At 42.7% G+C, this 23,512-nt stretch overlaps 1 protein-coding gene across 5 annotated transcripts in view; it reads right to left on the reverse strand.

Annotated features, from left to right (window-relative positions):
• The window catches only part of LOC126038001 (ubiquitin-conjugating enzyme E2 E2), a 221,828-nt gene extending 204,422 nt beyond the window's left edge, over positions 1-17,406 (reverse strand). The window contains exons 1-3 of one of the 5 annotated variants that reach the window (XM_049799011.1): positions 16,757-17,406; positions 10,791-10,979; positions 2,629-2,679 (exon numbers count right to left, since the gene is read on the reverse strand). In XM_049799011.1, coding sequence (XP_049654968.1) covers positions 2,629-2,679; positions 10,791-10,979; positions 16,757-17,082 — 566 coding nt within the window. In that variant the 5' untranslated portion in view covers positions 17,083-17,406. Of the gene's footprint in view, positions 1-2,628; positions 2,680-10,790; positions 10,980-14,214; positions 14,312-15,557; positions 15,864-16,756 lie in introns of those variants that run through there. The other 4 variants (XM_049799013.1, XM_049799012.1, XM_049799014.1 and 1 more) reach the window with 4 other exon arrangements.
• Between the last annotated feature and the right edge of the window lie 6,106 nt (positions 17,407-23,512).

Consider the following 23,512-nt stretch of genomic DNA (forward strand, 5'->3'; position numbering starts at 1 on the left):
AGATTTTTTTAGGAACTCTGAAATCCACAGCTTTCTACAGTTTTGGAAAGATGCTGCAAGTCGCAGCAGTGATAATCTGCCAATTACAAGGCACATGTGTGAGCAAGACTTTTTTTGTCTTCCAGACAAATAAGAAGATTATACAGCCTATTCTCTTAGTGGGGATGAGGCGGGGGAAGCGTTAAGATTGCAGCTGCTGTAGAAGTAGAAGCTGCAACTCCCTTGGAGCTTGTACTGTGTAGCCTAGCATGCCATTAAGGGATGCTACTGTACTACAGATACAGTTCCATTTGGGTTCTTTCCTGAATGAGACAAACCTGAAGCTTTGGCCTGCTGTAGTTAACAGAAAGTCTTGCAACACATCTGGCAATATTCCACCCAAGTTCCAATTCAGCTCAATATCCTACCTATCAGAATTTCCTAAATAACCACTTAGAGAGTATTCTTGAATAATACAGCTTTCCTTCACATCTTCTGTGATGTTTAGTTTTGAGATTTATTACATTCCTACTGCCCATACATGATTTATTTTTTATATAAAAGAGCACACATAGTGAAGGTAAGCTGGAATCACAACCATTTCAAGTAGCCTACATTCGTAAGGAACTTATCTTTATGAAATATGCCTTTTAATAGAAAATCTAAGACCTCTTATAACAATGGTCTAAATTTCACTAAAACCAAGAAAGGACATATCAATACTTTAGGGTAAGATATGCTGTAGTATAGCTTGGCTTTCTTCATTATGCTGAAGAATCATGTCTGGCTGATGTATTTATTTTGTAATGTTTAACTATAATAGAAAATAGATGAAGTTCAAATGAAAACACTGTTTAGACTATGTCAACAGAGCATAAAACTAAATGAAGTGATTCCGTATTGACTATAAAAACATATTTGCTAATAGTAAAGTTACTAATGGTTATCTATCAAGATCACAACATGAAATAATTCTGCATCTTAAGAAATGTGTTAAAGCAGCAGACACACGAAGTTAATGTAATTTTTTGACTTTGCAAAACAGCATCATGCAGTGTACTTTATTGCTATTTTATCATTAGTGTAAATAATTAAAAAAAACAGGAAATCTCCAACTCTTTTTTTTTAAATTGCAAGTCAACAAAGGGCCTTCCACTAAGACAGTCAATGCTCCCTTTACACTTGCTAGCAAAAGAAAATCAAATTAACAGTATCTTGTATACAAAAACAACTGCTTTGTTACAAAGGATTCAGAAAACAAGAACAAATGACACTGCTGTAAAAACTATAAGCCTTTTAGACTCAGTTCAAAGACTCATGCATTCTTCTACAACAGACCGAAGTTTTATATTCATCTCAGCAAATCAATCCACTAATAGGCATCAGTCATCAACACCTAAGTAAAATCTGCCATACGAAACAGCTTTGATGTGATTGAAGACTCACACACAGTCGTAAGTATGACAGAACAGCTTAGCTATTAAAATGTTTTATCTAGCAAAGAATTGTTCATCCTAATTGACTGAAATACTCTTTGAACACTATTATTGCAAGGCTACTTCACTACGCAGCGCTTTAGTACACAGCCACTTGACTTACATCGTGAGATCCAGCACAACCACATCAAATCTTGTTAGAATATTTTCTCACACATACTTTTGTCAAGAGACCAAAACAATAAAGCTGACTGTCATTTTTACTACCAGTTGCTTAGTTAATTCGATACTGAAACGTACTGGGATTCATTATAAAAGCTGCATGCAATCAGCCATTTCTATCAATCTTTCTTTTTACTGCACTAATAGAATGAATCCTACTAACCACATCAGTTGAAATGGGTTGGCAGGACTGGATGGAAGCTATTCGTCTGCACCGAGCCTGACCTCTCACTGCGAGAGGTGCAGTGGCAGAGGCTCCTTTAAGCAGCACTGTGCAGCCCTGGCCCAGCTCCAACACTGACCATATGTCAAGCTGACAGATAAGAAGCCCGAGACAGCCATCTGAAAACAACTGTATACTGCCCCAGCCACCAGGCAGCGAGGGTTTCTAGGCCTACCTCATTACTCATTTCAAAGCCAATTTTAAACACACCAAAAGTAAATGTACCTGACAAAAAACCCAAAACAAACAAGCGCAAAGTCATTATTAGAAAGCCTATGCGATGATACACTCTATTGCAGGAAGTTTCCCCTGAATATCATAACTGATCACCAGAAACACAGTCGGAAGATGAATAATAGTTTGTGCCTATAACATTTTTCCTTCTCCATTATATTTACAGTGTGTCAACAATTTGCAAGAAAAAAGGAATCAAACATACCAGCAACTGCCACCAAGATTACATTTTACAGAATCAAACAAAATGCTATTGATTTAATAACTCAAGTTAAGGGTGATTTGATTTTTACCCTGTATCTGTTAACACATCATAGGGTTCATCAGTTTTTACCATGACTTTTGTTACCAGGAAGTATGTCATATCGATTACTTGCATGTGGGCAAACATGTTATCTATCGGCTTTTATTCCAAAATTACGAAGTGATCACACAAAGGAATAGCTAAAATTTACTCCAGTCCCCTATGCAATTTCCACAATTCCATACATTCCATTTCCATATTCCAAATTAATAAAATCCAGGTGAACTTACCTACAGTTTGGAGGAGGGTCTAATGTAATTTCTGCAAGTTCTTTCTGAATTCTTAAGAGGGGAGAAAAAAAAAAAAATTATCAGGACTTTTTTCAAATATCTTTCAACTTTACAAACATTTCTACAGCAATCAATAATAAAAAAATATAATTCTTATAATTTCTGATGGAAAGCTGATGCTATAAGGTTCCATGAAACCGCCCAAAAAAATGTGGAACTAAAAATCCAATCTTTGCAATCTTTTCTGAAAAATGAGCCTCCAATCTGGGACAAGTTATGCCATGAGCAGCCACCTAGAAAATCCAACTTCTTCTATACATCGAGGTTCTCAGCTCTTTTGCTCACTTACAGAAAAATTAAATGTCTCGTATACCCTCCTTCTCTATTTCCCCTCTGCCTATATGTCTCATAGCCTTTGTTCTCCAGAATATTTAGCTTCTTAATGTATCTCGTACTAGCAGGGGAAAAAAACCCAACTTCATAGGATAGTTGTCTCCCACCCTGCTGGAAAGAGCTCATGCCGGTCTTCTCCATAACCTCCTCCTCTAGGTACTGGGGGGCTGCTATCAGGTGCCCCAAAGCCTATCCTCAAAGTGAAGTGCTCCAGCTCCCTGGCCAGGCTGGGGACCTGCCGCTGGACTTGCTCCAATGCATGCCTTCTTTGTACTGGGGGGCCCAAAACCGGGTACGTGTTATTCCAGATGCAGTCTAATGAGAGCTGAGTAAAGGGAGATAAATCACTTTCTTCTACGTATACTGACTATGCTCCTGTGAACGCATCCCAGGAGGCAGTTAGCCTTTGTTGCTGCCCCCTGTTGAGCTTGCTGTCTGCCAGGGCCCCCACGTCCTTCTGAGCAGAGCTTCTCCCCAGCCTGTATCATTACAACGGATTAGCCTTTCCCCATGCATGATGTTATATTTGTCCTGGTTGAATTTCACTAGTTCCCTGTCAACGCTCTCTTGCAGCTTGCTGAGGTCCCTCTGAGCAGTAGCCCTGCCCCTGGATGTACCAGCTGCTCCCCCCAACTTGCTGTCATCCACCAACTTGAGAGTGCGCTCTGCCACGTCCTCCAGGTCACTGATAAAGAGGTGAAGCTGGGCAGGTCCACTCCAGATCCCAGCAGTACTGCACTCGTTACAGGAATCCTGCTGGAGGTCCTCCTCCAGGCAGAGCAACTTCGTTGTTAAGGATTTCTGGACATTCCCAGGCCGCCGTTTCTATGCCAAGTCCTTGAATTCCTGATCTCTGCCACATCTGGCAATATGGGCTCTTTTCCGTTACACCAGCATCTGATTGAGAGCCAGTATCATCCCCTCTGAAGAAATTTAAACATGCAGAGTAGGAGTTTACAGAGTTCCCAAAGGAACTTGTAGGAGTTTACAGTTCCCAAAGACTTGCCAGAGTATGATGCCATAAGCAGGACTGCCATGGCCACCTTCCCTATAAACTACGCCCAGGGCTTTTTTATAGGCTACTTCAGTGCAAAAACATGCACATTTAGAAGGAGGAAGGAAAAAAAAAAACTAAAACAAAACCAAAACAATTCAATGTACCTTCAGTATTTTCTTCTTCCTTTCTCCTTCACAAGATTTCATGTGCAGGAGCAGATTGCTATTCCTGTTATTCCCTACACTAAAAAAGAAAACCGGCCATGATAATACCACTCAAATGCCTGAGAAACATGCTCAAGCCACAACCCAAAAGTTCAGGGTTATCTTGTTAAAAATGACTGCCATGTCTTGTTAAAAATTACTGCCACCCATTTTGCACATAAATACAGGCAAAGAAAATGGTTTATCAAAATAAACATTCACGTATATTGGCATACATAACAAAAATGAGCAGTTTAATTCTCTATGTAATGTTAAGATCCAAATACAATCTTACATGCTAAGGAGTCTCACAGCCACTATCAAAATTCCCCTTATGCCACTATGAGTTGATTTTGTGGCTATAATGAATAAATGAACCAAAGGCAGTAGAACTGGCCTGAACCAGAAACTCCAATCCTTTATCATTCACATTCTGAAATAACTAGGAAGTATGTGGGGAAGATTTGTAGGTAGAGGCAATAATCATTTATTAGACCAGCCGATATAGCTGAAAAGATAAAAACACTCTTTCAGATGCTTAGCTTTCCTTCTAAACTCTATGCACCCCCACCCTACATACATACAAACTAATTACCCCTGTAGAGGGGGAGAAATTCGATGCTTATTTGCTTTATCTACTCATTGAAATATTTACATCTCCAGTACATAGAATTTGCCCAATAAATATCATTCCTTTTTTGCAAAAATACAGGCACAGGCTGCTTAATCAATATTTGCAGCAAGTCATTGTAGTAACACTGAAAATCAACCACATTTTTTAAAAGGGAAAATCTGATTAGTGAAGTCTAAGCACAATAAACATGTTGCTTTTTAAAAGTTACTCAATTCTAACAATTTTAACAGTTCACACCTTTTAGAAGGGAGATGATACAAGTGTAGGAAATGCTTAAAATATTTCTTCTGTATATGTCAGATTTCTATTGTGTTTTAATAATTTATACTATCACAAATTCAAATCACGGAAAACCTAGGTAGCATGGAATCTCCTTCAATTTCATGTTTTATGGCGTTTTTTTGCTTTTTCTGCCTTTTGGGAAGTTACAGAATGATGGCATTGCTACAGAGTCAGGGATTATTCCTTTGCTTTACATATAGTAGTGACAGCAGTTAATATTTCACTGCATGACAATGAGTCCAAGACATATCAAGAATGGATTGACAAGTGTAGCTTAAGTCCTAGATCAAAAACCTTCCGTTCTTCCTCCTAAATCCTAACCCAAGTCCCTTTCATTCTGAAAACAAAAGGATACAGAGCTCTCTCCTTTTCTCCCTCTGTTCTAGTTCAACTCAAAATTTCTAACTTCTAATGCCAAAAGCACTAAAATTGTCCTTTATCAAGCTTTTCCTGTGACTGCGCAAACAGGAACAAAATACCTTTCTGCCTCAAGCGATAATTGATCAGATAGTACTTTCTATTTATGTTCAAAAGTCCTAATTGCTTTTGCAAGCATCTAAGATAAAAGAGATGTTTCATTCATGATTATTTTTACACAAACAAAATACAACATATGAATACCATACTGTCCATCAATTGCTCCTCAGCAAGCTGTCCATATTTATTTTCCTACTCTGTGGCATCCCAAACTAAAATTAATATATACACCTTACACCTCTTTTGTTACAACCTTAATTTACCTTGCATTCATGCTGAGAGCACATTCATAAACAGTTTCTGTAGAGCAGCTGACACGCAAGAGCTTGTACACGTGTCACAGCATTCAAAGTTACAATTAAATCGTCAGACAACATCCCAGAGAGCCTTGCGCTGATAGATACCTCCAGTGTGCAAGCTGGCCTTTGTCTGCACGAGTTATTCCACTGCTCTGGCACTTGTTTCATATCTCCATTGAGTTGCCCTGAGAATCTGGCACGGGAAAGGATGTGCCTCATTTCCTTCACTGACCACAGAGAGTTCACCGCGAGAATATGTGGCCTCTGGCAACAAAACATTTTTTGCAGGGTCCTTTCTGGCATCTCTTTCTTTGGATTTTCTGCCTCAGTACAGTTATGTTTAGCTATGTCAGAGAGTAAAAGGACTAAATTAAAATCATTGTATATATCCAGTTTATATTTAAATTAATGACATACTGGTTTACTATATATTGGGGAGTGGAGTGATGACATGGGGGGAAGCCCCTGCTAGTAATCAAAGCCTTGGGCTGTACACATAGGATATTTAATTTGCAACATCTGATCTGATACTCTTTGTTTGGTCTTAAAGAAGTCATTTGACCCCTCACTCTGTCATACACACACACACACACATAAAAGTATTTTTCCCCTCCACTTTACTAACAGAAAAGAACAAACATAGTTGCCTTCCAGTAATAGTGCAAAGGTTAATCTACCCCTAAATTCAGAAGCATGAAAGTACATTGTGGATTTCAAATATTATTAATTCTCAGAGACACATATTTACTACTGTTCCAAGCCTAGGGGGACTCTGTGTTGTTTCCTTCATGAAACAGCTGAAGTTCTCTAAAGCTAAGAAAGAAATGAACATGTCAGAGGATTTCCCAGGAAGATTAATAGGAAAAGAATTAAAATAAAGGACTACATGACAATGAGCTATTTTTACCATGTCTACTTTTCTAAAATATATGCGTCTTTACTCATAAAAGCCAGATGAACCTATACTCCATACTGAAGAATACGCTATTTAGAAAATACTAAGAAATGCAATCACTGGTATGTATTTCAATCTTACATAAACTGTGACTGAGCAGGAAATTGATCTAAAGATGGTTAGATTCATGCTGGAGGAAAAGAAATATTCTCGCCTCCATACTAGATACTCAATAAATGACAAGGATATTTCTTATAAGAAAAAACACTCCATATTTTGCCATCATATTCAACATGCTAAATATAATTCCCAAATTCCTTGAAAATAGTGCTGTGATAAACTTCTCTGAAAAAAAAAAAAGAGGGGAAAAAAGCTCATTTTTATTTTGTTGATTTTCAAACAAATTTAATCTATTACCCATTTGCTACTCCTTAAGTTTTTAACTTCTTTCAATGAAGAAAAGATTACGACTAAAGTTTTAAAGTTCACAATTCATTGTAGGCACAGATATTTATAAAAAAATTCCAGGACTGGACACAAAGGTTGACAGATTTTCAACTACCAACTTCAGAAGCCAAGCAAAACAATACATTTTTTTGTTGAGCTACTATGTCAGCCAAGAATGGTTACACTTCTCTCAATCCAAAGGTCATGCTAAGATTTGCTACTTAAGAGGTAACAAGATGCCTGCTGTTTTCAAGGACAGCAATTCAATTCCATGTCTGAACTGTAATTGTGATGTGCAGCGAGTTTCTCAATCTTGACATGTTAGGTAAGAAAGGTTGCTATTTAAGGTGATGCCCTCTGGGCGAGGAAAATTGAAGGACCGTTACGCTGTATGACATACTGTAAGCTATTACACCTGTATAGCAGCTAGCCCTAAAAGTATTAACAGAGAAGGACGGCGTGTGATGGCATTCTGCCTTCTTGATGCCATCTACAGCAATGCTAAGAGAAGAAACTCCATATCTCAAAACCAAAAATCTTACTCAAAAATTAATTCAAGTGGTTTCATATAGCCTCCGTAATCAGATCATTTTGGAACGCAGTAAGCTGTGGGAGTAGTATACTCATACATAAGACATGCTAGCAGTTTACTTTTACACAAGCAAAAGTCAGCATACTGCTAAATCGCAATTTATATAAAAACCTAATGCTACTGAAAATTCTTTAAATCTGACTACATAAACATACAAATAAAAAGCAAAACAGAAGTATTCCAAATACAGATGCACAAACCTTCATTCTAATCCAAGATATACAGTAGGTATCATAATGTAATCCAAAAATACTGTGACTACAATTCCATATGCATGAAAAAGCTTTCCAAGTGAGAAAACATGACTTCCAGACTCAGGTGAGAATCAAGTCTGCAGTCTGTGACCTTAGCTCCAATGCTATGTTAACTTGCTGGGATTCTCTGCTTTAAACAGGAATTAAGGAATCTTGACCAAAGCCACACTCTGTTGTTTGGGGTTTTTACTGATTTTAGCTGACTCCTTTAACTATAATGGAGTTATTAGAGGGAATTGCATAGTAAAACACTTAAGATTATTGTGACTTTAGAGTACTGCCATACAAACCCACAGAATTAAAAAACTAGAAAAGGAAAAAGTTGCTAAACATATATTCAGTCTTTTTTCACTAGGACAGCTTAATTACTTCAATTTATTTCAGTTTTTAAAAGATCACTATTTTAACCTGGTCAATAACAACATTCCCATTGAAGGAGTATAGTCTTATTCCTGCACCATTTTTCATTTCTAATGAACAAAAATAATAAGATTACTATGAAGATATTTTATGTAGACAGTTTCTGTAATACTTATCACATATTGAGGACTCTATGCCATTTTGTTTCCTTCGTGTTACTCCTCTCCATTTTATCCTCTACTTTAATATCTGATTTTCCTTTCTTGAGGCATTACTGATTTTAATTAAAAAGCAAAGAAACAAAACCTGTGATATGAAAACCTGGTCAGATTAAGAAAGTTTATAGAAATGTAATCCCAATTCTAACACAGTGACAAACTACTGAATACTAAATAAAAAAAAAAAAGAAAGAAAAATTACTATGATACTATTAAAAAACCCTGTTACTATAAAATCTGCGTTGCTGTGAGCCTTCCACAAAGTGCTATGACAACTACCACTCCTAAAATACATTTTTTTCAAAAATATTATTTATTGTGCACATACCTACAGAACTCTTATAAATCATCACAGCTTTTAAAATGCATAATCAAAGACTTTCCTTCAATATTAGTACACATGTGAAACGGCCTTTAGAGTCTAACTGGCAAACGTACTGATGTCAGCAACTGGCATAATTAGGTTCAGCAGAACCATAAGCAGATATAATTAAACTTTAAAAGGTTTAAGTAATTTTATCACTGTGAAATGCATGTTGATAAAAGCTCTAAGCTTTGAAGATACAAAGCTAAGATTAATAGACCAATTTCTGACATATCATTATTAATTTTTTAATAGGAAACTGTCCACAGGCTCTTGTCAGAATTGTGGCATCATTACATCAGGCATTGTACAAAGTTCAGAACACGTAAGACTCTTTTCTAATGATGTTAAAACCTGTTTTTTATGACCTTAAAAGTCATGACTAGTCCAATATTCCTAATATTTAAAAAATAACAATAGCAGGAAGCAGACGAAAGAGAAGAAGGCCAGAAACCATAACAGCTATGAGAATTAACTACATGAATAACATCATGGTTTGAAGTGAAAGTTGTTTTGGGTTTTTTTTTTCCCTTTTAGTCATAAAAGGAAACATGGGCAAGCTTTGCTCACCATCCTCTAAGTGATATGACTAGGTTATCTCCTAACAGTGTCACAGTAGGAATGGGTCTCCAGAAAGCATTTCACCAGGGAAGGAAAAAAAGAAGAAAGGCTAGCTGTAAGGAAGGTGTCTATGGCAGAAGAAAAGCATGACAATACTTCAGTGGAAAGACAGAAGAGACTTCAGTTCAGAAAAGTATGTATATGGTAAGGAACAGATTAAGCCAAGACAAAGACTTGAATCCTGAAGGGATGTATACACACATTTATATACCGGTATTTATTGACTCCATGCATACGTTATAAATTATGGCAATTGGGCCTTGATTCTTCTCCTTTACCGCAGCACCATAGTGGCACAACTCCAATGGTTTTTCTTGTAGTTTACATGGCCTTGAATTAGCAAAGAAACAGGATCTGGGAATTCTGCATCAGGACAGTCTGTAGAACTGGTCTCTTGTCAGATTATTTTAAAAGTGTTTTTTAACTTCAGTCACTATAATCCCATTTGAATTCTGTTGCCTAGACTAGCACCCCTACATGTACTAATGGAGCAACACTAAACTGTAAATTCCTTCTGTCTGGTCCAAGCAAGAGAATCATTAGCTGGAGATTGACACGATAGCATAGAATAATTTAAATAGCTATTCTACAAACCCACCTTTCCTCTCAAGCAGAAAAGAGAACGGACCACAGTTTAAAGTAATGAAACCAACGTGCATTTGTTGTTCACTTAAATATTTCTGACCTGACCATCTGGGAAAAGGAAACGCAGTACTTTACAGCAATAGGTATTATGGTAGTCCTAACATGCTGAGTTACTGAACTGTCTGAAATGTTTATGGGTAATTAACTATAAGTTACACTGACAAGTTTCAACATCAGTCATACATACACATACAGAGATATATTTTATAAGGCTACAAAACTGTCTGAGTTTTACTAGCAATAAAAAAATGTCAGCTTTTATCATGCAAGCTACTATTAAAACCATGTGAAAGAGCCAATCTGTCAAAGAAAGGAAAAAAGTATACAAGTCTCATTATTGTGACCAGTCTCAAAAGGCTATTACACTGACATAGTAGTGTTATAATAAAACAATAAGAAAATTAATATACTGAGTCAATACATACATCTGATAGTCAGCTGAAAAAAAGAGGAAGATAAGCAGCCAGAAAGAACACTGTACCTTTTAGCACTAGTTGACAGTTTAGCAGCTGTTTTGCTTGATATTTTGCCCTCTTTTTTCTTGGGTTGAACTTGCTCCCTTTCTTGTTCCTGCTGAACACCTTCACGCTGATCTCCATCAGAGCTGCCTCCACTAGTGCTTGGACTATCATCAACTCTCTGCCCCTCTGTAGACATGGCAGATGCTGCACTGAACAAAAAACAAACAGCAAAAGTTAGCTTTTTCAGAAGAAACTGTCCAATAGTATTTCTTACATGCCTTAAGGAAACAACACATGAGATTTATGTCTTTGTCTTAATACATAATACTTGTGTTACAGTACTTCAGTAATCTTAGTAATGAAGAGTTTTGCAATAAGCATCTTAACAGTAATTCAGGAGTTGGTAATTTTAAACCCCATACCAAATAAATAAACCCTTATATATATGAAAAGCGTAAGTTATTGTAGTGAAGCTGGAACCATAATTCTGTAAGTGTAATACCATTCACTGTGAATTATATTTTTCAACCACTCGGCAATACCATGAGTTAGCTATCTCATCACTACGCCACCGGTTGAAATCTAGAATAGTTTGTTAAAAACTGAGAGTTATTACTATCTTAAGACTCTCTGTTATCCCATATGAAATGAATCTGTAGGCTTATTCCAAGTCTATAATGTGGGTTTCCACATTACAAAATCCACATCTTGGCATGCTTGTTGGAAACATTACAGAACCAAAAGGCACTAACACAGGACTGTTTGTATTTACTAAAACAGTATGCTTCTAGAGCAGTAAGCACGCTGGTAGAGGATATAAGGAAGTTTTTTTCTGACAAATTCTGTTCAGGTAACGTGAGGCAACAAAGCTGTCAGAGAACATGAGCAACAAGAAATTTCAGTATATTTCAGAAGTCAAGTTAATGCTTTATTTGCATGCTTCTGATACTAGTTAGCTATTTTCATTTCTTTCTTCATTTTAAATAGTATAACAATATGCCAACAGATGAGGAATTACAAGCCCACTGTTAACAGCTGTCATGACTTCTCAAACGGTTCTAATGAAGGGCAGATGTCCATGAAAAACTCTTACTGAATTAGCCTATGTGGTGGCAATGACTGTTAGAAAATTTTACAAAAAAAAAACCCAAATGGTCTTTAACTCCAAACCTGTAATTTATATACGCATTTTATATATTGTCCTCTAGGTATTTTAATAAAAGAACTGCCTTCAAAGCGCACAGGCCCAAATGTTACTTGCTTACACCCACGCAATCCCCTTATATCTCGGTGGTTTTCTGATCGAATCTGTCTGAATCAAGAATTTGCTCTTTCATACACAAAGAGTTTTAAAATGCTGTGAACTTCAACTTGCTTTTCCTCTTACCTATGTACAGACACCATCACAATTAAGAACAAAACTATTCACCTTGACTATTATATGTTTTAATACTCTCTCAAGGGAGAATAATGAGATTGCAGGCTCAGATTCAACTATGCTCATTCAGTGGATTAAAAAAAGTTCATCTCCCTGTACATATTTATGGAAAGAGATAGCAAAGGAAAAGTAAAGTAACAACAATGCCAACAGGGTTAATGTTGACAAAAGGACAATTTTAAAAAGGCCATAAGTGTTCTAGCTATAGCTGCATGTAAGAAAATAAATTTACTCCTGTTCTGCAATTTGATTCTATCAAATAGTGCACACTGTGGAGTGGAAGAACTAAGCTTTTCAGGCCTTACTGACACAATCCAACTAACTTCAGGAGGAATTGGGTCTTTTTTGTCTAATTTAGGAAGCTATACTGAAAGGAAATCTGGAAGTATGGCATCCCATCAAAATGTTCAGATGCTAAAAGAAATAGCAAGTAATAGCAAGTGCTGGATGTGGGACTAGGTTTCCCTTAATCAGCTTAAGCTACATTTTGGATTTTATTATGGAAAAGAATATTTTATAAATATATATTCATATATAAATTTATATAAAAACATAACACCTAGCCTGCTCATTGAAGTAACTGAAATAATGCGTAGTTTGCATCCTAAAATTAAAAACCAAAAATTATTCATTCTTAAAGAATGATCTTTCCTACAGTACAGCTAGAATACTATATTTAACATAATTCATATATTTACACAGGTTAATGTTTAGATATTTACATCCTGGTTGACAGATTTTAAGATAAAAGCAACAGAAGATTTAGAGGTAATAAAACAAAAAGCATTGCATTCTGACAAGTCAAAATATGCATTTAATAACAGTAATGCAATTTTGATAGTAGGTACCCATTTTCTTTGCTGCTACATACAGCTAAAATACAATCTCATCTTTTTCTGTAACACTTCTGACGGCTTTTATTTACTCTAGATTTTAGTTCTGATCTTAATACATTTAATTTTAAAGAGAAAAATCCTCTTCACAACGTACATAGGTTTTAACACTGCAGGCCACAAAGTTACAAGCATATTTAATAAAGCCTATATGCATAGGACATCTGCTGTGAATAACCTTGGCTATAAATATTATTATTATCCAAAACCAACTGTATTCACTTTGTAAGTTCAGGTTACTATCCAGCAAACAAACACTGCAACAGTAGCCCAGAGCATGTAATTACTGTAACATGTAATGCCAGCATTTACAACAGGAAAATACTTAAATCTGTCATTTGATGTCTGGCTAGTTTCTTGGGTTTTTTTCCTCCCTCCTTCCCTCTCTATCCCCTTTTCTGACATCTGGGCAGTTCTTTCCATTGCCTTTCCTCATGATATCTGCAATTTTAGGGATTTTGCATAGTTCAAGGGATGCCCAATACTGCAGTAAAAGTGTGTTTTAAAGGGCCCCAAGTTAGATACTTTGAACATGGTCAAACTTAAAAGACAAACAAGCACATGAACAAATAAGAGAAGGGATTAAAAAAAAAAAAAAATCAACCGAGAGGGTGACACTGTTAGGAAAACATTTCACTGCCACGAACACAGACAGAGAAATACAAGATACTCCTTGAATCTGGACAGCCATGAGTGTTTGCAACTGTCACACGGAGTGAGGGGAAAGACGCACGACGCCCGGGTCCCTGGCTGCCAGGCTCTTCTACATTCAGACGAGGGTTGCTAACCTCCCTGCTGTTTTGCTGAGAAAAATGAGCAGAGGGGACAGAGGAAGGAGTGAAAGGGGACTTAAAAGTCTCTCCCTTGACGTGAGATGATTCAGCAGACACACAGATTACAAGCCTAACTACAACTATCAATTCTAAGTGAAGAGTGTCCAAAAGATCCTGCTTCTGTCATATATATCCACTGGCACCTTGCCCTCCCTCCTCAAAAGGGGAAAAACCAAAACCAAACCACAACAAAAAACCCAACCACCACCGGCCCCCCGCCCGCCCCCCTGCCCCAACCCCCCCCCCCCCCCAAAAAAAAAAAAACCAACAAAAAAACAACCAAACAATCCAGCAGTCAGGGACAGAGAGATCCTGGCAACGTGCAGATGGGTCCCTAGGGCCGCAGAGCTAGTGATGATGTCTTTCTAAAGCGGTCTTAATTTCCTATAAGCCAAGATAAATTGAATATTTCTGCAGGGTCCACGACGAGCAGCAACAGCAGCAGCCGCCTTACTTCATCTTCGTTAGAAACCGTAAAGGGCAAACGACCAAAACACCACCGGTGGGGACGCAGAAGGAGCCCGGTTTCTGTCCGGGCACCGTCCGCCTCTGAGAGGGGCACCCGGAGGGACGGGACGGCAGCCCCCGGCTCCCACGGCCCCACCGCCGCGGGTGGGCACACACGCGACTCGCCCGTCTGCCCCCGCCCGCCGGGGAGACCCAGCGTGCAGCATCGGGCCGTACCGGGGGGCGGGGGGGGGTGGGGTGGGCAGGGGCACCCCCAAACGCCACAGGCACCCCGCAAACCCCGCCCGGGCAGGCGGCGGCCGGGCCGGGGTGAGAAGTAGGAGACAGCCGGGGAGAGGAGGAGGAGGAGGAGGAGACTGCGAGAGGAAGACGTCGGGGGCACATGAGGGAAGGGAGGGGGTTGGGCTGCGGGGCTCCTCGGGGCACCCCGGGGGGGGCGAGTACTGCTCCTCCCGAGGGGCTCCAGCCCCCGTCGCCCACAGCTGCGGCAGGGGTGTGTGGGGATGGCGTACCCCAGGAGGCTCGGACATGGCGGGGGGGTGGGGGGAGGGCAGGGGGTCCGCCGGAGCGACCCAGGGGCGCAGCGAGTGCCGCGGGGACCACGCGATCGGCGCGGAGCGGGGCCGGGGGTGGGGGGGGGGGTGGAGCGGGGGTGGCCGCTGCTCCCGCCCGCAGCGGGGCAAGCAGGACAAATGGACACGGAAGAGTTGTTGAAGGGGTGTGGGGGTGCTGAGGAGCAATGGAGTCTGGAGCGATGACCGGAGGATGGATGGATGGAGCCGGGGGGAGCGGGGAGCGGTGGCAGAGATGCCGAGGTGGCAGGGGGCGGCGGGGGGGCGGACGGGACTGTTGCTAAGAAAGGGCACGGCCGGGGATGACGGGGGGGGGGGGGGGGGGAAGGGGGTACCAGGCAGCGCCGGGGGGATGCGGAGGGGGAGGGGAGATGAAGGATAAAGGTAGAGACCGGGGGTCGCAGTTAAAAGGGGGGGGGGGGGGGGGGGCTGCCGGGAGGGAGGGATAGCGAGGGGGGTAGAAGCCTGGCGGGGGGAGGGGAGGCAGACGGGGACCTAATCCGGGGCAGAGGTGTACCTCGGGAGGGACGGGGCGGGCGGGGGGGGGGGGGGGGACCCACACGACGGACGCGACCTCTGCTACCTGCAGGCGAGCGCAGGTCTCTCTCTCCCCCTCTCCTTCTTTCTCGCTGGTGCCGGGCACAGGCTGCGGGACAATCCGACGCGGTCGCCCCGATTCCGGCCGGGCGCGGGGCTGGAAAGGGGCTGCAGCCGCTCACGGAGTCATGAGCCCGCTCCCCCGCGCTCCTCGCCCTCTTCTTTCTTCCCCCTTTTCCCCTCTCTCCCGAGCAGCAGCGACGGCCGCTGCTGCTGCTGCTGCTGCTGCTGCTTCTCCCACCGCCGCCGCCGCCGCCGCTCCTGCCCCCGCTGCCCGAAGAGAAGTGAAGCCGCTGCCGCGCGCGCCCGCGCGCCCCCGCCGCCGCCGCCTCCGCGCGCGCCCCCGCCCGCCCGGCCAGCGCCGCGCGCGCGCGCGCCGCCAGCCAATTAGCCCGGGCGCTCGCCGTCCGCCAAGGGAGGGCAGGGGAGGGGCGGGGTGGGCGGGCGCGCGCGCGCGCGCTTTCGGCGAGGGGGCGGGCGGGGGGGAAGGCGAAACTGACAGGCAGGCGGGCCGGGGGGGGCGGGGGGGGGAGAGAGAGGCGGGACGGTGCGCGGGCGCGCGCCTGCGGGGGCCACTGGAGGCCGCGCGCGCCGCCGGCGCGGGGGGAGGGGGAAGAGCCTCCGGCGGGAGCGCGCGTTAAAGGGAAGCACGGGGGCGGGGCCAGCGGGGCCGAGTAGGAAGGAGGCGTGAGGGGATGGGGGGAGCGGGGGAGCCCCAGCCAGGGGGTCGGGGGTGTCGGGGTGTGTGTGCGCGCGCTGCGCAGGGGGGTGGAGGTTAGGGTACCCGGCCCTCTTGCCTCCCGCGGCCAGGTCAGCGCGGCCCCACGCCGCCGCGTGTGCCCGGCTGCGCCGCCGGCCCCCCGCGAACGTCCCGGCGGCGGGCGGGAGCGGGGCGGCCGGGCGGGCCGGGACAGGGCAGGACAGGGCAGGGGAGCGGCGGGGGCCGGTATCAACTTTCTTTGCTCTTCTCGTCTTTTTCTGCCTCTTTGTTCCCTCCGCCGGCCGCCCCCCGCCTCCGGTCCTGCCGGCCCGCTGCCCGCAGCTCCCCGCGGCCTTTGTCTCCGCGGAGGCACCGCGCCTCTCCCTCCGCCTGCCGGAGCAGCCGGAGACCCGCCGGGTGGCCCTGGGGGGGGCGAAGGGTGCGTAGCGGCGGCCGGCGGCGGCCGGGCGGGGAGGACGAGTTACCTGGCAAGGGGTGGTGGGAGGGCAGGCGGAGAGGGGGGCCGCGGCCGGTGCTTGGCGCTCATCCTGTCGTGTCTGTCGCGGTAGTTCCGACCACAAGGCTGCTGGGTCGCGTTAGCACGGCTTGGTGGCACGAACAGCCCCCCGGCCACTAACGACGCCGGGTGACCTGCCGCGTCCCAGCTAGAGGTAGGCGCTGTAGCGCGGTTGTAGCCCGGCAAACGAACCTCGCCGCCCACGCGAGTGGGCATTCCCTCCGTGGCAAGCATCGCAGTGAGGAACGGGCGAGGCCAAGGCAGAGCCGCGCTCGAATGCGGGATTTTTAGCATGAGTGATATTAACCTGGAACGAAACAAACCTCTGACAGAACTGGCTGTCAGGTAACCGGCTGTGTTGGCCTGAGATACTTGGGTCCCTGCCCTGACCCTGCTGCATCTTAATCTTTACATAACCTGCCGTTTACGCTTAGCTACATTATGTAAACTTTTGCCACCTCAAACCTTTCTTCCTCTAACAGGGAAATAGACCAGACGAGGGTGAAGAGGTCATGGCAAGTCAAAATATTTCCCCCCTTTTAGCAACTAACAGGAATTAAAAAATAAAATGTACGAGGAAAAGTTTCTCCCTGCTTGAGCTGTGAAGTATCGTACTTTTTCTGACTCATGGTTACGGTGTAGGTGGAGTCCGCGCTACCGAACATGCAGAAATTGAGAACTCGAAGCACTGTTGAGATATTTAAGGATTAGAAGCATTGTTGGCACCTGCTCTCATGTTATATCCAGACAACAGAAGTGATTTTTGCAGTTTCCCTGTACGTAAAATTAATCTTTGTTGAGTAGTTGTTTTGAAATAACTTGGTTTATTGTCTCTTCCTATTTCTTTGTTAAATAATCCCAGTGACATTTTCACCTAAACTTAAAAATACTGCAGTCAGCTAGTTCTTCCTATTTCGTGTGCATTTACAAGATACTTTCCTACTTCTGACGAACTCGGGGAAAGAAGCTCCTAATGTCAGCTAGGTGGGTTTCTGTCTGCTAGCATGCATTGACTTTTCGCAAGGACTAATAACTAAGTAATTAGCAGAATATGATGCGGTAAAATCCTTTAAAGAATGCAAATCTGCAAGTAAAGCTTCTCATCGCACTGAAAGGCTGCTGGCTGCATTGCGTGCTCTTGACATCACGGCCCCCTTTTCTAAGATCTCTTAAATCATGCCTTCTCCTTTCAGTCATTCCAAAACAGACCTCCTGAAAACCACTCAGGAAGTGATGAAATTTACTTATAAATGAGTCTTCTACTGTATTTTCTTAATGTTGCTCTGATTGCTTAAAAGTGCCTTAAAGGAGGCATAAATTTTCCTGTTCGGATACCCCATCTATTGAAACTCCTCAGCCTGTGTCAGGACTGCACTTCAGTGACAGTTCGGTGTGCTTCATTATAGTTCTTCTTTTCTGCTAGGATCTGCAGGAAGCACAGAGAGAGAAGCTCAGTGAATAGCCTAATTCAGACAGGGGTAGGACGGGGCCATACAGTGTCCCAGAATCTGGGTCATAAATTCCCAGTGCCAAAAAAATCAAGGGAGCTCTGAAGTGTTTGAGCAAAGGGTTTGAGTCATCAAGAGTCAGGCCCTGATTTTTCTTTCGGTGTATAACTTCGGGCCCAAAGCCCTAAGTGGTAGGGCTTAAATTAAGAACTCCCCAACTAAACTAAGGAGAAGGTTTGTACTGCCTTATGAATAGAAGATGCACACTGAGGTGTGCCCTGTGCAGTGTAAAGAGAATAGGGCAGGGTAGTCTACTGCTCCCAGTGTTACCCTTTTGACCTTTCAAGATAACATGTTTGGCGCCCGGATGTTAAAGGTTGCATAATATTGTATTATTCAAAATCCTTTGGAAGACTTTTGTTAGTTTGGATCATATAGAGTGAAATCCTGGCCCTTTTGAAGTGAGTGGCAATACTCCAGTGTTAGATTTCCCCACGCTGGAGTGCTAAGGCACACACGTTACACTTCCTCTTCCCCCCTGCCCTGCTTAGTTTTATGTGGTTTCTAAAAGCTGACACTATTTACAACACCGGACGCATCCAAAACAACCCGAGTTCTTTACTCTCTCAGAAGCTTGCTGCTTCCTTGGAGAGACACACTGGAGTTCAGCTCACCTGGCACAGACAGTCACGATTTAAGACTGTTACAGTTAAGGACACTTTTGTTAAGGCCTCTTGATTTAGAGTGTCTGTTGTAAGGACAGATATGTCAATCAAAATCCATGGAGTTGAAGAAACCTGAGCCAAGTTTTCATTTAAGAGTGTTTAATTTAAAGAAGTATTGGATCAATTTAGACTATTAGACTTAGTTGTACTGAGATCTCATTTATGGCAAGTTTTATCCATTTCTGTTCAGTTAAAAAAACAGGGAAATTAAATTATGTTATTATTACATGTCAAAATAAGAAATAGGAAAATGCAACTTTGAGGTTTCTTCTGCATTTCTATTTATGAAGTATTGTTCGTTCCCATTTAAAAGGACACTTCATTTTAATACTTAAGTTGTTAACTGTCATCAAGTTATAACTGATAAAAAGGGATCAGTTCTGTGAGGTGGAGAAAAGATGAGGAATTCTCTCAACTGTGATACAGCTGAAAATGTAACAGCATTTCTCTTGTGATAGCATATCTCTCTTTCAAACTTTAATATTTTATATTAAAAAGTGAGATGGAAATATTCAGTTTTCCATGGCACACCCAGTTGTTCTATCAGTCTCTTTCAACCAAATCCTAATGAACCAGATCATTTCATCCATCTGAACTATTATCAGCAGAGGATTGGAGGAATAGGGACAAAGGTGCCTTTATTCATTCTTTACCTGATTCCACTTTTCAGCTCCACAGGAGCTATCCCAGCTTGTGTCATCCCCCCCATTTCTTCCCTGCTGAGTCTGGGGCCCCATGGGGCTGTTCAGAGAGCAGACAGCAAGCAGCTCTCAGCAGCAGGCCCTGCCTTTCCCAGGCTTGTCCTCCATCCTGAGCTGAGGTGGTATCCTGGTTTCGGCTGGGATAGAGTTAATTTTCTTCCTAGTAGCTGGTATAGTGTTATGTTTTGGATTTAGTATGAGAATAATGTTGAGAACACACTGATGTTTTCAGCTGTTGCTAAGTAGTGTTTAGACTAAGTCAAGGATTTTTCAGCTTCTCATGCCCAGCCAGCGAGAAAGCTGGAGGGGCACAAGAAGCTGGCACAGGACACAGCCAGGGCAGCTGACCCAAATTGGCCAAAAGGGTATTCCATACCATGGGACGTCATGCCTACTATATAAACTGGGGGGAGCTAGCCTGGGGGGGGGGGGGGGGAAGGGGGATCGGTGCCTGGGAACTGACTGGGCATTGGTCGGTGGGTGGTGAGCAATTGCATTGTGCATCACTTGTTTTGTATATTGCAATTATTTTATTATTATTATTGTCATTTTGTTATTATTATTATCATTATTAGTTTCTTCCTTTCTGTTCTATTAAACAGTTCTTATCTCAACCCACAAGTTTCACTTCCCCCCCCCCCCCCCCCCCCCCCCCCCGATTCCCTCCCTCATCCCACTGGGTGGGGGGGAAGTGAGTGAGCGGCATGGTGCTTAGTCGGGGGCTGGCATTAACAGACAGACACAGAATGGCATGAGTCTCTGCAGTAGCTTTACGCCGTTACAGAATTCTTTTCCTATAGCTGGCTTTCCTTACTGTGATGGCACACAGCCATAAGGATAGTCCAGAGGATCTGGCCTGTTCTTTATTCTTTCTCCCTCTCTGATAATTCTCTTTCTTCCATTTGTAGATTGTTTATTCTCACACTAAATCTATTTTTTTTCTACAATCTTGCTTTGCTTTTGTTGCCACTTGGATGAATCCCACTCTGTATGTTGGCAAATGTAAACTGAAATTCACAGGTACCCTGATCTCTGAAGTACCAGCTGCGTCTGAAAATACAGCATTTAAGTGATTCAGAGATCAGGATTCTTCATTTTGTTTTCCCACTATCTGCATGTAGAGTGGAGTAGCAAGGAAGGTATGTGCAGCAGAAATTTCATTAGAGTTTCCAGCTAATTGTGTATGTCCTCATTGCTTAAAAACCAACATCCTATATCAAGGAAAGCATGATTGAATCCTGAACACCAGGTAAGGCTATTGTTCAAATACTGCCTTGACAGAAATCTTTTTAGAGTGTGTTCATGGCATTCTGAAGTAAAATGATTGTGCAGGCACAGAGACAAGTTATCACCAGCCTGACTTCTTTATTTGTTCTACAATAGTGTAAACCCCCAAATCATTAGAATTTATTCACCCTAATCTTTTCAAGCCATTAAATATGAAAAGAGCTGCAAGTTGTGAGGTGAACAACTTTTAAGATCTCTTTCACTCTGCTCTAACCTAAAAAGCTAAGAATTTGCAGCTCCTCCTCCCCTTTGCTCAGAAGCAGAACAGTTCCCACTATCATTCAGCTGGAACCAGAAGAAACAACTGGGACAATAACCATGTCGCATCAGAGATCCTGATGGCTCTCGGCTGCTTTGCTATCCAGGATTGTAAAGAATAAAGATAAAACATATTAGGGATGGGTGGGAGGGAGGTAATAACTTGCTTCCATGTCCTTAATGAAAGCCTGGCTTTTTCTTTAAGATAGGGAATAAATCACTGTTTAGTGTCTGGAATAGAGGTTTGTTTCTATGTGCTGGTTTAGAGCCCAACTTAAGATAATTGCACAGGATAATTCTCTGATAGTTTCTAGACAGAAATCGTTGACAACTGAATCCTAGAATAAACCACTGCTTTAAAAATCTCATCTTGTATGTACTGAAGGGAAAAATCTTCATTTCCAAAGCTATTGTAATGCAGTGACCTGTAACTGGAAGAATTCCCTGCATTGCCTGTCTTAATTCATCACCATACGTGGGAGAGAACGTTGAAAAGCGAAGATAGGATAGAAAAGAAAATCGGGGGGGGGGGGGGGGGGGTTAGGTGTTATTTCCACACGCTCTTCAGTACCTCCGCATTCCTATTATTTTGTGTTGGTTTCATAACATCTTAATTCACAGGATCAGAGCTTGGTTTTCTGATTAAAGATGGGTAAAATTCTGAGGATCTCTTGTGGTTCTGTAGGGAAAGTTACATCTTTACACAGAAAGAGAAGCCGTGGGCACTCAAGTTCCTTTCAATAAAGTTAAGGTTCCTGAAGAATGTGGGCTAATGTCCTCTACGGTTAATGCATGATTAATGCATGCTTAAGGAGTAGGCTAGTGCATCCACCACAGCAAACTAAACCCCATACAGCAGGCTTGTTCAGTCCTTTCAATATGAATGACCAAATATATTTCAGGAGCCCAAGGGACCACAATCAGTCTGAAGCAGATTGTCTGCCTTGTACAGAGTGGAAATTACCCACATGTTCTCTGCAGGGGATTCCCCCAGTGAAATGGAAGTCCCCTGTAGCAGTAAGTCAGACTAGTCATGTTTTGCACTTCTTTTCTGAAGATCCTGGCCAACCAGCCTGATTTGGGCTGTACTTGAAATGGATAAAGGGGAATGTCTGCAGTTTGATAAACCTAAATTATCCCTTCTGCTTTATGGAACCTTATACCGAACTAGTGCCAATACAGCAGCTGCCAGTGGCTAAGTCCAAGGACAAACAGAGGAAGAAAAAACCCAAACATCTTTTGTCTTGTCCTTGGTGGTAACTGTTGCAGGGAATAAATGACATTTTTTGCCTATAGGTCTAGGCAGAGCCTGACAAACTCCTGCCTGCTCTTCCCTAATCATCTTCTGCAGAGCCTCAGGGAGCAGGAAACAGAACAGCTAATGCTCATTTTCCTCACCTAACCCAAATGAAGCAGGCAAGCAGTGGAAGCAGCAACTTCAGGGAAGGGACATACTCTCTTAATCACACTGGAACTGTTCCTGAGGCTGCAAAGTCATGGGAAGGCAGTGGGGAGGGCACAGGTAAGGCATACACTTCATTTAAAAAAGCTGCAAGGCACGGCATGGGAAAACGCGTCTACTTCTTAAGTAAGCAGATTTTTTTTCCTGAGTATCCTTACCGCAGTTCAGAGCCCTGAGCAGGACCAGTGGGCTCTTGGACCTCTTAATCTTATCATAATGAGTATTTTAAGGAATTTTGCTTAACCTTATACCTAAGTTCAGAGCCTACCTAGCCATATTTATTACTGTTTTTTAATCCAAGTAGACCCTTATTTTGACCAGCTTTGCATCTTACATAGCCATTTCTGCTTCTGAAAAGTGGATGCTTCTTGTATTTTACAGTTAATTTGGTAAAGTGGAAAGTAATTGGAGAATCCAGCGCACAGTTTCTCTTTGAAATGTTTGTCTCAATTTCCTGTGTTCGGCAGAGTTCTCTGAATGGGAACCCATGGCATAGCTGAGGACTAGGCCCACAAAGGCAATTTGGTATCTTTGTTGCAATTTCTAACTATTGATGCTGCCTTGGCTAGTGAAGTTCACAGTTCTCAGGGAAGGCCATACTTTTCAAGTGAAATACATTAGCAGAGCTAGATATTTAGACAATGGAAGTCCTCAAATATTTGGCTGAGTAGTGAGCCACATAACCTAGTCATTAGGAAGTGAAAAGGAGAGAGATGATACCGGCACAGTGTCTTTCACAAATGTATGTACCTATCTCCAGCTGGGACTTCTAGCTACAGGTTCCTAGATCCAGCTGGATCTAGCAGAAGACCCTTGCCTGTTCAATCTTCTGGTGATGGAGGC

This window comes from Accipiter gentilis, chromosome 4, assembly GCF_929443795.1.
Source record: "Accipiter gentilis chromosome 4, bAccGen1.1, whole genome shotgun sequence".
Lineage (NCBI taxonomy): Eukaryota > Metazoa > Chordata > Aves > Accipitriformes > Accipitridae > Astur > Astur gentilis.